Source organism: Musca domestica, unplaced genomic scaffold, assembly GCF_030504385.1.
Source record: "Musca domestica strain aabys unplaced genomic scaffold, Musca_domestica.polishedcontigs.V.1.1 4, whole genome shotgun sequence".
NCBI classification, from domain to species: Eukaryota; Metazoa; Arthropoda; class Insecta; order Diptera; family Muscidae; genus Musca; species Musca domestica.
In genome coordinates this window covers 16,398,678-16,415,916 of record NW_026712328.1, presented here as the reverse complement: position 1 = coordinate 16,415,916, position 17,239 = coordinate 16,398,678, and the positions used below count along the sequence as shown (strand labels likewise).

The 17,239-nt window shown below is 35.2% G+C and overlaps 1 protein-coding gene across 3 annotated transcripts; it reads left to right on the top strand.

The window, feature by feature from the left end:
* Positions 1-435: 435 nt before the first annotated feature.
* LOC101897999 (WD repeat-containing protein 44) lies at positions 436-10,726 on the top strand. Of its 3 annotated transcripts, XM_005175555.4 has the most exons (11): positions 436-886; positions 1,138-1,339; positions 3,832-3,921; positions 4,027-5,090; positions 5,160-5,357; positions 7,854-7,966; positions 8,021-8,448; positions 8,705-8,836; positions 8,902-9,720; positions 9,778-9,906; positions 9,972-10,726. In XM_005175555.4, the coding sequence occupies exons 1-11, from the start codon at positions 801-803 to the stop codon at positions 10,125-10,127; spliced, it is 3,417 nt and encodes a 1,138-aa protein (XP_005175612.1). In that variant the 5' UTR covers positions 436-800; the 3' UTR covers positions 10,128-10,726. The 3 variants fall into 3 exon arrangements, with proteins under 3 accessions (XP_005175612.1, XP_058982551.1, XP_005175611.1); XM_005175554.4 differs by having other exon boundaries at positions 437-886; positions 7,854-8,448; XM_059126568.1 differs by lacking the exon at positions 3,832-3,921 and having other exon boundaries at positions 7,854-8,448.
* The last annotated feature ends 6,513 nt before the right edge of the window (positions 10,727-17,239 follow it).

The window sequence follows — 17,239 nt, the reverse complement described above, 5'->3', positions numbered from 1 at the left end:
GCCTTATATTTATTTTTTTCATTTTTGAGATGAGCTATAAAGCGCGAGACATGAATGAAATGCATGAATTTTGCAGGTTCTTGAACAGCGCATATGTGTAGTCTGACATTTTCTATATAAGAGCTTTCTGTAGTAGACACAAAAAGATCATATGTAAAAATTGTAAGACTACAAAATGTTTTTCTACATCATAGAAGAAAAGTAGGTAATCGTATTTAAAATTGTCCGCATTCGTGAAGTTCTGGGACAGAGCAATACTTTCTTCCATTATTGTGAAGCAGGCCGCTAATCTGAAAGACTTATATGTAATAACAAATTTACCTAAAATTGGGAAGTTGCCTTTGCCCTTAAGCGATATTTAGCTTACAATCGATCGCTATCGATGATTGCCTGTTGTTGTTTATGAACTGTAATCGATTTCTTTGTATTCGAATTAAATCGACAATCATTAACTTCTACAACATAAATTCACGAAAGAAGTCTTCTTTTTATTAAAAATTGGAATTGTCGTTTATTTACTCGCAAAAATTAAGAAAAATATATAAATACGAGGATTATACTCACTATATTCACATTCAATTAAAATTCAAGAGTGTAGATTTGGGTTTGCTGTTGTTTTTGCAGAATGAAACAATGACGTAAAACCAAAAAGAGTCATGAAGAAGAAGCATATGTAAAAAATTAGCAAAATAAATAGAGAAACCCTACAGTTTCGTTAAACAAATGCATTTTTCTAACAGAGAAAAAGTGGCAAATTATAATTTTCAATACGATAAGTAGACTCGTACACCCGAGTGGAGATGAGTAGACCCAGCACCGACTCGGACAGCTCGGAGGAGTTTTTCGATGCAGAGGACTCCACACCTAATCGTCTGTCAACATTAAGGTAATGATTATGATTGTGACAAAGTAATAGAATCATTGTGCGACATCACACATCTATTTTTTTCATGCCTGAGTGATTTAGTGAGGGTATGAATGTGTGTCAATTTATTTAATTACCTTCAAATGATGTATATACGCACTTCTGTGATTGTGATTTAATAATGTTGCCAACAGCAACTTGCACAGATATACGAAGTTTAAAATGATTAAAGAAAAATAACAATAACAAGATCTGTTAATTGAATGTTTCAGCCGCAAGTCCATTATTGACGCAACACAAACTCCGCAAGAATTTATATATCCTGATCCAGCTGTTAGAGTACAAGCCTCTTCGGACAGCGATGCCACACCCATAGGAGCAGTTACACCAGCCACCAGTAGTCCCAGCAGTAGTTTGAGTGCCCGCGGTAACAAGCAAGAAGTTTTCGTAGAACCAAAGCCAGTGCAGGCCACTGTAAGTAATAACAACAATTTGCAAAACAACATATGACGTAGAGATTTTAACATTCATAAATAAGATGCAGCTATGGGTAGAGATGTAGCACAATAAGTTTCCAAAGTTTTGTCGTATATTTAAATAGTGGCTATTGTGTAATAGTTAACAAACAATATTGCTTCCTTCAAAACATACAACTTATACAAGATTCATAAGTTTCGATTTAAAAATATAACAGACTAAGTTTTGTGAAACCGGAAATCGGCATCGTTTTTCGATATGCATAATTTTTTAATGTTTATATATAGAAATATTTGCCTGCAAGAATCTACTAATTTTCGATATATAAAGGGAAAATTGGTTATCGTAGTAAATTTTTAACATTTTTGCAGTTTTGAAACAAAACAATTCATTTCATGCAAAACGTACCGGTCCCAATTTTTGAATAACTAAACTTATATACACATTGAATTAATTTGTTTTAAAAGGAAACCGATCATAAATTTTAAATATGGAATTGTCTTGACTTCAAAAAAGTAAACTATTATGTTGAAGTACAAAGGGGATTATATTAACATACCATCTATCATAGGTCTAAACTAGTCGTATGGATATACCTTAAATATCATATTTTAAGAATAGCAGTAATTTATTATTGAATTTTTATACTCAACAAAAATATGTTGCGACGGTATTATAAGTAAAATTGATCGTAGACCCATCACCTAGGATAGAAATCATCATATTTTCCATGTTGCAATTATGTCCCCATCCTTACGTGACTATGAACGGAGTAAGAGTAAGCTTCAGAATAAAAATTATGTTTGGAGATGGTCGCAAAATATTCAGAGGTTGAAATGAACCAAAGCCGTGTTTTTTGGATATTTTTTTTATTTTTATTTATTTTCAATGTGTACAGTAACCAAGCCTATAGGCCCATGGACGGTTTCAAAAATTTCTATACATGACTACTCTTAATTAATTAAATACCCTTAATCTTAAAAGTCTTATTTAAAATTAAACATTAAACAAACTAACTAAAAAAGGAAAGTTAACAATGACGGTTCCAAAAGCTTCTATTAACGACTACTCTTAATTTTTGAATTTACGACAGCCAGAAGCCTTAAATTTTGGATGATCATCGGACAACATTAGATGGGTGGAATCATAGGTTTTTGTTTGAAAACAGCACATATATACAGGGTGAGATAAAAAAACTGCAACAAAGTCAAACGACATAATTTTTACTTTTTTTAAATTTTATTGAATGAAAGTAAAACAGGTCGGAAATATCATCAAATTTTAGGATAAGTTTAGATTTGTTCGAATTGGTCAACTTTGGCACGAATTATGGTCTTCAAACCGCCACACGCTGCCCGAGCGTTCATTCCCGGCGAAGGGATTGCTTGAGGTGATCGACACTTTGGTATTTTTTAGTGCCAACCTTGCCTTCCAAAATACTCCAGATCCGGAGATTTTGGTTGACATTGTCCGCTGGAAATGAAGCGAGGAACCTCATTCTGTAACCATTCTTGGGTGGGTGCGATGGTGCTGAGTCCTGTTGGAATATCCAAGGTCTGCGGCCAAAATGTTTGCGTGCCCAAGGCTTTAATACGACCTCCAGAATATTCTGATGCCACGGTCGATTAATACGAGCGGAGAGACATAATCGGCTGTTATGGCGGCCCTCACCATCATTTTTTGAACTTTTTGGAATTTCAATGGCTTTACCAGAGTTCATTTTTCAATATTTTTGTCGAATGGAATATTGCAATATGTTCAGCTCACGAGCCATTTTCGGCCTCTGCGACGCACATAGCTTAAAAAATTCTGCTGCATATAATTGAAGTGTAGGGTATTACAGTTAGTCCCAGCCGTACTGTAATATTTGTTAACTAATTTTTTTCTCTTAATTCGAAAATTTTCATTTGAATTGTTAAATAGTAATTATATGGTCGATTATATGGATAAGATTAATATATTACAATGGAGTAATTCTAATTTCAAGGAAAATTAACCCAATTACAAACTGGTATCATTCGAATTGCGCATGCAAAATGTCGAAAAACAAACCGTGCTAATTGGAATTGGGAATGGAAATTTGCGAATTAAAAATTAATTTGAAATCAAATTCTAAAAATTTAAATGATATGTTATAATATAACAATTTTTTAATGTTCGTTTTAAAAGTTTCGATTCTAATCAAAATAAATTATTCTGCCCGATCGTTTGTTAAACCTTGATTATGTTCACAAATCAATCAAGTCCTGCCGCCACATGTTTTTTAGTCTCTGCTATATTTATCACCAAAATTATACCTTTACGATTTTTTGTTTGCTGTTTTTGTATGTAATTAAATCTTTCTGTGTATACACATTGATTATTCCTTTGATTATTTTTTTTTTCATGTACACCATTCACCTTGTGATTGTCTTCAATCGTGATATAATTTGTCCATCGACATTTCCAAAATCGTATAAAAATCCACAAACATCCAATTGTTGTAACAGTATGGTAGACAGCGTTTTGATGAATTGCGTCAGTGCATGCAAAACGATGAAGACGATAATCCGGGAAATACTTTAACACCTGATTCTCAGGTACCTATATTAACTAGTCGAACATAAATTTTAATTATCTTTAATTTTCTTTTTCTCCATTCGTTCCCATGTTCTTTTTCTTCTGATTCCAATTTGTATAAATAGAACAGCTCCACAGATGGGGTATTTGCAAATCGGCCCACTCACCCTTTTAAGGTGGTCGAAAAAGATGCCATGAGTGTACAGAGCATGACATCGTTGGGACGAGTGGGTCGAATTTTGGCTGGAAGCATAGATCCGTCTTCTATGAGCATTGACCGTGAATATTTTGCAAATACAAGCAGCAGTCAGCAACAGCAACAACTTCAGCAGCAGATTGCTCAGCAACAGCAACGTTTGCAACAAACTCAGCTGACACACAGTGGTTCATCGTCAACCATTAGTAGCATAAAATCTGCAAGTGTACCACCAGGTCCCATAGAAGCTAGCAGTAGTCGAGCATCTGTGCCGTCAAATGCCGCTACGACTTCAATGTCTGAGACCGTGACATCGGCATTTGATAAACCCGTTACCCTTCAGGAGCCCGATGTTATTGCTAGCACTAAATTGGCCCATTCCAAAACTACCGATTCAATAACCTCAAGTGGTCCCATAGCACCACCGCGACGCAAGAAGAAATCGAAAAAGGGGTCGTCAAGTTCATCCGAACATTTTAATATGAATGAGGGCATGCGATTGCAGGCACCAGATACTGATACCGACAGCGACACTCGATCTGTGAAGAGCGTTAGAGATGTTCAGCAGAGACTACGAGACGATTTGGTGAAGGAAATTGAAAAGAGCTGGAATGAAACTAGTTCCTTGCAGAATAGTATGTCCGGTGGTAGTTGCAGTGGGGCTTCTGGCGCACTAAGTGCAGGCACTGGTGGTGGCAATGGTATAACCACATCAGCTACAATGCCAATGACATTAGGTGGTCTTAGTGCCTTAGGCGGTAATGTTTCCTCGGCCTGTTCGTCCGGCAATGTGTCCAGCAACACCGTTGTATCTGCATCAGGCACTTCCCTAAGTCAAATATCAACATGCAATGCACGTCCGGTGACTACAGCGGCCATAGGTGGTTCTATTAATCGTATTTCTCATTCACTGGGTAATAGCTCCACCTCTGTTTATTCCAAACCTAGTCCGTCTAATTCATCAAAAAGTAATTCGGCCCCTGGCCGTGTAAGGTAAGTGTATTTGATTTATTTATTTTTTTTTTGACAATAAAAATAAATTGTAAATGTGTCCCTCTACAGTTCCATCGACCCTTCACAAAGTTTAAATATCTATAAAGCTACCCAAGGTGGCTATGTGGTCAAACCGCGAGATGATCAATCGAATAAGGCTGAAGGTCCCACACAAGAGGAAATTGAACGTATTGAACGTATATTTAATGATAATACTCCTAGACCCAAGTTAGGAACTGGATCGAATAGCTTAGGAAGTGCAACAAGGTGAGTAAATGTTTAAAAAGTGATTACTTCGTACTGATATTTTAAGTTTAAATTTGTTTATACAGAAAAACTTTGTGCTTACATCGTTTTAGTTGTTACTTGCAAATATGGGGATATTTGTGTAATTATGAGTAGCTACTACGGAAACATTTTCAAAAAATTAGTTTTTACGACCATTGACCCTACTATGGAGGGGGTCATATAGTGCTAACATCTTAAATGACTTAGCTTAATTATGGCAATATTTTGAACGAATTGAGAGTAAGCGAGTTAGAGTGCAGAAATGTTTGATTGTCTGTAAAAAAATTGGACCTACTGGTCCCTGTTTATGATTACCTAATTCCATACTATCCATATCGTCCGATTTCATTTTTTTGAAAAGATTTCAGTGGAATGAATTGCAATATTGTTTTACGATTTGGGTAAATTACAATTAGTGACTGTTTTCAAATCTTGTGCAATAAAATGTATATAAAAAGTATTTCGTATTCACTAGAGATAGATAACTAAGGCATTGAAAACACTATTTTGGAACATTCCAAACCTTTAGCATAGCAAGTAACAACAACATTTTAGTTTTTCCTTTAACAAATGAACTTTAGCAACAAATACAAGTACATATGTATTATTTTGTTTTGTTTACAGCAATCTATTCGATATTTTCATTGTTTATAGATTGACAACGTTAGTAAATAAGCCGTGGTGTTTACGAATCAAGTTGGTGTTGTCTTTTTATTATTTTTACAATATTTACATTAGAGCTAAACCTATTGTTGTTTCATTGCAATCATTATAAAAATTGGGTAATTATGATTCAGTTCTCATTTTAGTGGCCATTTCTTCAGACGTTAACAGTGAAATGATGTAGTCTAATAACGAAAATATTGCGAGCACTTTGTAAAATAGAACAAATATGTCATAGGGATAACTTTAATGGATTTTAGTCATTATAACGAGGAGAGAACTATGTTTGGCTTTGGGATTGACGATACTTCATATAACTTTTACTCGCGTTTTTATATCCTACAACACTATAAGTTTGCTAGCTGAAATGAACCAAAAATATTGAAAATTGTACAGATTTTGCAGTTGTTTTACAGGTTGCAATTATAGACCAATCGACGCGGAAGTTAGCATGGGGTTAGAGGGCTGGGCAGAAGTCTTCCAATTTTGATGGTCATTGGGGTTATTATATACAGATTGCAATTATCGTCCGATCCTCACAAAGATTTTCACAGGGGTAGGGTTAGGCTCAGAAGGGCTAGGCCTATTGTTTTCAAAGATGTCCGCAATATATTTGGGGGTTAAAATGGCCTAACAGTTAAAAATGTTCTTGATTTTGCAGCTGTTATAATGGTCATAAATGGAAACCAAAGGACACGAAATCTCTCATGAAGTTTAAGTTTAGGACAGCGGGTTGAATGGACCATTACTTTTGTGTGAAAAAATACTAACATTTCCATTCTACCGAAACGCTGAAAATAACTTACAGTCGATATCCAAAATACACCAAAAGGCCGATTTCGTTGACAAATATAGCCAAATATCGTAGACAAGCAAATCATATAGATGAGTCTAAATTTAGAGAGGGGCCTCTTGCTTTTGGAGATGATCGCAAAATATTTAGTTGTTTAAATGAAACAAAAAAAGATTCCGAACTTTGAAACCATTTGAAACAATTCAGGTGAATAATGTCCCTGATATTATGAAATTTAAATAATTATGGCGAATAATTCCGCTAATATAATCAAAATACCGAATATAGGGAGGTACTGTTATATGTTATAGTACCAATTACGAACTTCAGATACGAAATTTAAATCAATTCCAGTAAAATTTCGCTAAAATCATCAAAATACGGAATATTGGAAGGTATGGCAAAGTTAATATACCCTACCCCACCCAAATGGTGGAGGGTATAAACATGTGGTTGATAACCTTGCATAATGAAAGCCTTTCAAAGGGCTTGTATTTGTTTTGACATGATTAAATATACACATAAAGCTGCGTTGTGACACTTACTTACACTTTTTAAATAGTAGTCTAACTTGGTGACAGTTCTTGACCTAATCTTACAGAATCGACCATGTTGGAGATCACTAAAACTCATGTCTATTGTCTCTTCTAAACGCCTAATATTTTAAGATGTGCCTCATGTAGATTATAGAATTCCTAACAAACACCAGGCTATAAAGATGTTAAAATATATATTTTTTTTGAAGATCAAATATTTTTTATTCAATGGGAACTGAATTGTAAATATAATGAACAGTATTTGTTTCAATCTAAAGTTCATTTAGCTAAAGTAGTTTAACATCGACACATGTGTAAACGTATTATCTATCATCCAATAAAAAATGATTTCGTTTATAATAAACATTAAAATTTGAACTCTTCTGTGATGTGGTTAATTCCAAATAAAAATACAAACCTTTGCTTTGTATGTTGAAATATTGCTGAAACCAATATGGTTAACACATTTGAAATTTATTTCAGATATCCTTCATTGGTATACAGGTCCAGTGGCGATAAGGAACGCCGAAAATCTGCTGGCGATGAAGATGTTCTAAAACAGATGAATATTGATGTGCGCATAAGAACTAATTCGGGTAAGCAATTATCAGATATTGAGATACTTGAACAAGTGCCAGTGACGAATTTAGAGACTGGTGTTACAATACCATTGTCTGAAGTGAAGCCACCACCTGTACCCGAAGGATGGAATCCATTGTCTTTGCATATTCTCAAGTTGACATCACATTTGGAGGTAACACAAAAGGAATCCGACGATGAGAGTGTCATAGGTATACCGCCGAGCAGTGAAGGTCAGCCACAGGAGGAGGATGAGGGCGAGGCCGAAGATGGCAGTCGTCTGAAAAAGAAAACAGCCAAAATAAAACGATTTTTCGGTTCAACAATGCGTAAAACTGTTGATAAGGCAAAATCGCTTGCGTCGGAAGTGTCTCATGCACGACACAAAGAAGATGTGGCTGATATTGTCGATGTTATGAATCCTGAGCAGAATATTAAGATAAAAGCTTCGTCGACCAACAAAGGGCCGTATGAATTTACAAAACTACAACATGTACAGGTATGTTTTTAATATATTTCATACGATTGACAAGATTAGTCGTGATAGTCGTTTTATAATTTTAGCTTCTATAGCTTAGTTTTATGTCAGGTTTGAGAAATTCTGTTCTTGATAGTTTAAGTACACACGATTTGAATAATATTGGTTTACGCAAATGATCAAGAATGGAATCACTCGCACTCAATATGTAACTTCTGCATCGAATAATGCTGCGAAAAAATGCAGAGACATTTAAATAATTGAATTGTTTTTCTAGGACTTATCTGGCGAGCATACAGGCGCAGTTTGGTGTATGAAGTTCAGTTCATGTGGTCGTTTATTGGCAACTGCTGGACAAGATAAAGTACTTCGTATCTGGGTTCTTAAAGATGCATATCCTTTCTTCCAGGTAAAGTTGAGAAAGATTAAAAGCAAAACACTTATATATAACAACAAGCTATTTATGTCTTTAAGGATATGCGAACTAAATACAATGCCGATCAAAAGTCCTCACCAACTCCTTCGCAAGAGTCGTTGGTATCACAACAATCGGCTGAAGATGCCATTGCTATGGCCACTGCTGCAGAGAAATGTACCGGCCCATTTATGCCGAAATCGTTTTGTACCTACAATGGCCATACTTCAGATCTTTTGGATGTCTCGTGGTCGAAGAATTATTTCATACTCTCCAGTTCAATGGACAAAACAGTCAGACTGTGGCATATATCGCGTAAGGAGTGCCTATGTTGCTTTCAACATATTGACTTTGTTACAGCAATTGCATTCCATCCACGCGATGATCGATATTTTCTCAGTGGTAGTTTGGATGGTAAGTTGCGTTTGTGGAATATACCCGACAAAAAGGTGGCCCTGTGGAACGAAGTGGATGGACAGACAAAACTAATCACAGCCGCCAATTTCTGTCAGAATGGCCAGTTTGCTGTTGTTGGTTCCTATGATGGTCGTTGTATCTTCTATAACACCGATCAATTAAAATATCACACACAAATTCACGTACGTTCGACGCGTGGTAAAAATCGCATTGGTCGCAAAATAAGTGGCATAGAACCAATGCCGGGCGAAGATAAAATTCTTGTAACCTCGAATGACAGTAGAGTGAGGCTGTACGATTTGAGAGATTTGAATTTGTCGTGTAAATACAAGGGCTATCTGAATGCATCATCGCAAATAAAGGCCTCGTTTAGTCATGATGGTAAATATATAATAGCTGGATCGGAAAATCAGTGCATCTATATATGGAAGACCAATCATGATTATTCAAAATTGAGTTCGGTAAGTGAAGTAGACACAATTTTATTGTTATTTACATTCATATTATTACATTATTAGGTACGTCGTGATAGAAGTGACTTTTGGGAAGGTATTAAGGCCCACAATGCCACTGTGACTTGTGCAATATTTGCTCCACATCCTGAAGCCATTATTAAACCAGAACCAGATGAAATATCCAATGAAAAGGTAGCTTTTGTAAATCTTTATTTCGCTTTTATCAAAATATAAACGCTCTTTCTTTGTATTTGTAGCAAACCAACAACCAGCCAGATCCTTTGGTTGAACAACATAAAAAGGGTTGCGGTTACGTGATGATTAGTGCCGATTTCAATGGAGCCATTAAGGTTTTTATTAATAAAACAAAACCGAAACACAGCAGCCTACCGTACACGGCAATAGCAGACTAAATGCGTTGGCCAAGGAAACGCCAACTAACCTATTATATTGTAATTCATTCTAAATTGTATGCATTAAAATGCATTCGTGTTTGTCTTTGTTGAATATTTTTTATCTCTTAAATCTTTTCGAAATGTACGTAAACTTACTTGCTTCAACTTATTAAAGTGTGTGTTTGAAGATAGATGAGCCGGATAACTAACTTTAACTTACTTACCGAATTTACAGATAACTTATTCATTTTAAATGTATTTATCTTTTTTCTTTTAATACTGCTGTATTTGTTCGCTCTAACGTATATTGTGTTTTTGTATATTTGTATTTGCTTTGAAGTTTCTTGCGTTTGGTTTTGAGGTGATGAAGGTGTCCGCTTATCAATCGCCAACATGAGCTCATTTTGCTTCATCGTTGTTTTAATTTGACTTTTCAATCAACATGCTTTTAATGTTGTCTAATTGTAGATATGATTTTGACTATAAAAATGCAAAGAAATAAAGCCAGCCTATATTGTCTGTCACAGTATTTTTCGATCATTGTGTAAAATATTAATTAGTTAAACATTGTACGAAAATAAAATTAAAACATTTTTAATTTTTAGTAGCACTGTAAACCTTTTTGTTATATTTGGAATTGGGAGGGTGGTTTGGGATGTTTTATTTCTGGTATCTATTATTATTATTATTATTGGAGTAATTGTGGCGAAAATCTTTAGGAATTTTAAATGTAATATAAACCATCATGGTCTTTTGCAGATTAAAGCGGACTTTACACACTGTGATATGTAGATAAGACTTAGGTCAAGTGCAAATTTGGACAATGCTTGTATCTCCCCTGTAAAAGTTCAAAAATTGTAAAATTAAAGAAAAAACATTCACATTTTCAAAATTGCTCTGTGGTTATATTTATGTCAGACCTAGGGCAGGAGGAATATAAAAAAGTATTAAATCAAAAGATCAACATTTTCCGCCTGAGAATGTTATTTATTGTAACATCCTAACATTTTTATACTCTTCACCATACTATATCCTTCATATACCAAGTTTGTCATTCCGTTTGTACCTTATCGAAATAAGCATTTTAGACCCCACAAAGTATAGATATGTTCAGCATAAAATTTTATGTCGATTTAGTCATATGCGTCCGTTTCTCTATCTGTATTTGAAATGGGACATATACGTCCACGTTTTGATGTAGCCACCATGTAATTGTATCGCCAGATTTAAGGTATTTCGGCTGTTTTAGACATATTTTGGAACAGAATTTGCTGCAAATTGGAGGTTTTCTTCTCCATATGTAAGAAACATTGTTGCAAAGAACTATCCATACAGATCCCAGTTTAGGTATAGCCTCCATATAATTGTACGTCCTGATATTCGGTATTTTGTATTGGTCTATGTCTAAGTATAACCCACATATAATGATACCTCCCTATATTGCGTATTTCGGCGATTTTCGTTTCACTTTTCACCGAAATAATATCAAATTTTGAATTTGGATTTCGCAATGGGTACTACTTACTATAAAGAAAATTTTTTTGCAGATTCACGTCTTCGTATAGCCCCCATATATGGGACCTCACTATATTCGGCATTACTATATATACTATATTCGGCATTTGGATGATTTTAGTGACACTTTTCAGCGGAAATAACTCAAACTTGGTATTTGGAGTTCATTGCCAGATAATAGGGTGTGAAAGTCCACGTTTTTGTATAGCCCCGTAACTATAATACCTGATATTCGATGGATATTCCTTGCAAATGGTGGAGGGTATTAAAGGTTCGGCCCGGCCGAACATAACAGCCTTTTTACTTGCCAAGAATTATAACTCTTAACTCATTATTACTAAAACATTCGATCTAGTGTACAGATGGCATATTTAGGTCCGAGGATATATATAAACATGTGGTTATGTGCTGAGAGTATATGTCTGTTGGAATACCAACCGAACACTTCCTAACTGGTTAAGAACAGAGCACAGATTTGTTCATTTTCACTCGGGACTAAAACGTCGCGAGCGAGCAAACTGCTTTATCATTTTGCCTAAGTCCAGCCTCAAGAAGGTCACCAACGATACTAGATTTAGTTGAGTAGGTTTGTATGGGCATTGAGATAGGTATAGCGTGTCATATGGACCTGTACTACATGCTGGGCAGGTATTCTGCACATTGCTGTCAACCCGGGCCCAATTCGAATTGAGACGGTTGCACCATCCGGATCGTAATTTAGTAAAAACTACTCGCGCTTGTTGGGGCCGCTCTTCAGCTTCGATGGGAGGGGATGGTCTCCGAGTACAGAATTCATATTGATCCATGACTTCTGAGACGGAGTCAGAGTGAATATATTTTAGTCCTGCTTGATAGGCCTTGCAGCATTTTATTTTGCTGTCGAACCGGTAAGGCCTTAACTCTCCTGTTTGAACAATAAGAGCGGGAGCCGAATCGCTCGAAATAGAGTGAGAGTTTGCTTTACGAGTGGAAAACATTATTTGTTTGCCGATTTGAGTGTGCGCGTGTGTGTGAGGCTTCCATGTTGATGTGAACTGTAGGGGAAGAGAGAAAACAAGGAGAAGCATGGACGGTGGATTTTGTTGACAAAAGCAACGATATTATCATATGCTTTGTTGAAATGTTTTCAACGAGTTTGGTCTTGTTTCGTTGGCTGCTGTTGAGAAAATACACGTACATAGAAATACAACAGCGACATGGCAAAAACTAAAGGAGTGCTCGGCAAGAATAGAATCAGCTCGTTTTTCGAACGAATTTTGCTCCAAATCCTTACCGAGGAAAGCATGATTTCTCTTATTCGAGCGAAACTGAAAAAGGAAATTGCTCGTTTTATTTTTTTCTATTGCCATGAGTGCTGCCGCTCGACTTCGAGACTGTATTTCGCAGGTCTGGTTTATAAATATAAGAACAATGATAATAGTTAACCACAACTGTCTGGACTGAAACTATCGCTCTAACTTGTTTAAGTAGTAAGCAACCGTATTAAAATAGAAAATAAAAAAATCAGCACATATTTAGTAATTTATTTATTTGTTATTATTATCTTATTAAATAACTTTAACTTAAGCCAATGAATCACTCGTCTCCAATTCGATTTCTGGTGGTTTTTCAGTTGTCGTTGAATTTGAAAATTCATGATTGGGCTCCACCAATTGTATTCCGCCCGTTCCGACGTCCATACATCCAACAGACCAATTGAACATATTAAAACTTATGAAATTGATGGTTACATTGCCACATGCGTGCAGGGTGTTCAGCTCATGCTGGCCAACACTGTGTATTTGTAAACATCCCGTCAGGGCAATCGCCGGCCAGATGGGAACACAAAACGGTGGTATTCTCCAGGCGGAAAACGTATTTGTATACAAAACGTTATTGTTGAGGCGTACATTTGCTCGTATATTCCACGATTCGGAAAATACCAGCCAGTCGGCACACACTAAAATCAAATATATTTTTATAAAAAGTAAAAAAAAATTAAAAAAATCGGAAAAATTATGAGAACATAATGACCAACATGAAATTGCATTATTCAAGTATTTAATGGAGTCGAATTTTGCACGTATTATCTTACATTTTTGGTGAATATTAAATCGGTTATTGTCAACTTTGGCACAGCACTCACATTGCCATTGCGATAGACACCGACAGTTTTCTTGGAAAAATCTTGATGTCTTCTGCGACATTGCAGTAGTTCTATTAACTTCACAAAACAATTGTTGGAAGCTTGCGAAAAATATGAGAAAACTTATGCACCTCTTGTCGAACATGTTGAATATAGAAATGACTGGATGTAACTGTTTGTTGTAGGCAAATTAAAAATACAGGTAGGCTTTTTTTTGTTTTATAACGGTTTGTAAAATCTTTGCCAAGTTTTGTGTAGTACCCTACGCCACAACGTGGACTTATGAACTTACTCGTTGGTTTGTTGTTTAAAACTAAACGCTCGGATAAAGATAGATCAAACGATTTGGAAACAGCTTTGGAACTAGTGTATAGATGTTTGGAAGGTCAACACTACTAGAATAACAACAATGAACAAGTAAAAAAGAGGTAAGTTCGGCCGGGTCATTTGGAACGAATTTGGCAATTTTCAAAAAAATAAAATCCGTTAAAAATTCTGTTAAAATCTTAGAAATACCGAATGTGACCGTTATATTAGGGTCTATACGACGACGTGGACATGCCATATGTCATAAGTTATTACCATATTCAAATTTAAAAATACCAAAATACCGAAAATAGGGAGGAACTGTTATATGGGGGCTATCGTGGACCTACATGGCCCATTTTCAATATTAAAATTCCAGCAGACATAAAACACATTTGGGTAAAATTTTTATCGACCCACTTCATTTCGCTCAAAAACTAGAGTGATTTCCACAGACGGATAGACGGACAGATGGACGGACATATCTAAATCGACATAGAATTTTATGCTGATCAAGAATATATATACTTTGTGGGGTCTAAAATGTATATTTCGAGGTGTTACAAACGGAATGACAAACTTGATATACCCTCCATACTATGGTGGTGGGTATAAGAACAGGGACAGAGTCTTGAAGATGTGTAGAGTTAGAGGAGGATTATAGCTTCAACTTTAAATCCCGGTTTAGTTTTAGTCACTTTGCACACACATGCATAGAGGATATTAGTTAAGGAGTATCAGTGGGCTGCAACGAATATGAGAAATTGCAATCATCGGTTTTTTACATGATTTTTGTTGATGCAGTCGTTTGGTTTGATCTGAATGAAATTACCGTTTTCACACCGCATCGAATACTCAGTTTGAACCACTTCACTTAAAATCAAAGATGAGTGTTCGAGAGCGTTTGATGTGTTCAGCAACATGAGTTGAACGAACACTTGATTTGAAATAAGGAATCAAAACTGTTTTTGATGTTCAATCGAGTTCGCTCAGCATCATTGTTTATTTAACCCTTCAATCAAGTTGTGGCAGTTTATTTTGTTATTTTGTTGCATGTAGAAACTACACACTATGTAGATAAACGAAAAGGTCTAAGTTTTGTGTGAAAAATCTCGACCAATATCTATCTATATATATATATATATATATATATATAGAAATCAATTGTTGTTCGTTGGTAATCAGTTGAGAACGGCTGAACCGATTTGCATAATTTTTTATACAAACGTTCGTCATACCCCGAGTTAGGGTTTTTAAAGAAAAAAATATTGCCCACGCCCACTTTTACGCACACTATTTCGATTTATCTAAATTACACGAGATACTGTTGACTACGCATCCAACCCTAAGTATTTATTTGGGGGCTAAGGAACTAACCACGCCTACTTTTTAATCTAAATATATCAATATGAATTAAGAGAAAGTTGTGTTAGTTACTACGCTTATAACTCAAGAATCGCTTATCTGATTTTAATTCAGACAAATTCGGAATTGTCTCATGGCAAAAAGTATATAATCCAAACAAATTGCGTAAATTATTTTCATTTTGACTTTTGGAAAGTACAATAATAATGTTATATATTGCATGATTTTTATCCATTTTGACTTGCTATTTTCGAATGTGCATTTGTATTTTTTTAATTCTTATATGATGTGTAGTCTTTTTGGGGAGTATAAAGCGACAATGCACAAAACTGTTATTTTTTATGTATTTTTTGGATAAGTGGAATTATACGAATAATATAATTTCAAAAGATAATAAGCTATGAACAAAAAAGTCAATATTTTAATTACTTTTTTAAAATCGCTAAAAAATCACGAAAAAAGGCTATCTCATTGCAAAAATTCTAAAATCGGGAAAAACCAACACTGAAAAAAAACAAGTAAGCAAAGGCTACAGTCGAGCGGGGCCGACCGTTGAATACCCTACAACACTATAATAAACGATACAGTTTATATAGGCGAGATACTCGAAAGAATTCCACAAGATATCGTGACAAATAATAAAAGAAAACCATCAGGTTTCGTTCTCTTATTTTCGAATAATAGCAACTTAAAATAATTTGCTCATTTCCAATTTATTGGTAGATGTTGCACGTAAATGGTCTTCCTAGATCTGGAACCAATATTTCCCAAAGACCTATAATCTCTCAGAAGTGGCAAAAGATTAACATTTATTATTGGTTTTTGACTGAAACGCATCTATATGAGATACAGGCATTTGACTATATTCTTCAACGAAATCGGCGTTAACGAAATAGTCAAAAGTGCGTCTTTCCTGTATTTGTGAATTCTCCAAAAAGACATTTTCGCATTTTGTCTAAAAAAGTTGGCAAACTATTTCACACATTGAATATTTATGGATGGCCATCCGAAACTGCTTGGCTTTTGCAATGTGCGGTAACCCCCATTCAAATGTGCGTGAGGATCGGGCGATAATTACTACCTGCTGACAATTTTGCAGTTTTTTGGTCCATTTCAACCCCTAAATATACAACGATCATCTCCAAAAAGAGTAGGCATCTATTCTGACCCTCATCTTATCCCCATGTAAAATTTCGTAAGGATCGGGCCATAAATGAGATCTGTATATGATATCCTGATATTCTAACTACTTAGTTTTGTTAGCTGTAAAAATATTACCAAATGTTTAATTCAAAATGAAAATATGCCAAAAATATGACAAAATTTAAAAAATATGAGAAAATTTTACAAAATCAATATTTTCATCTTTAGAGAGATATTTTTATGAGATTTTTTTAGACGTTTTTTCTTTCCAGCCAAGAGGCCATCCTGAATTAATGAGAACTGTCGAAATCAGTTCAGCCGTTCTCGACATATAAGAGATTTTTCAAGCATATATTCTTTTGTTGGATGTTAACATCAATGTAAAGATCAGAAGTAACATTGTCATGGCTTTGTGATTTCGCCGGGATTTAAAATATTCGCGGTTTAATGAAAAATTTTGAATTTTTTCAACACAAAATATATGGTCTATTTTACCCGCTAAATATTATCCGAAGACCATCCAAATTGGTAGGCTTCTTCCCCGCCCTAAACTCTAGCTACATGCGAAATTCCGCGTCGATTGGTCTATAATTGCGACCTGTATAGCTACTGCAAAATCCGACATTTTTTCAGTATTTGGTCCATTTCAACCCCTAAACATTTGGCGATCATCTCC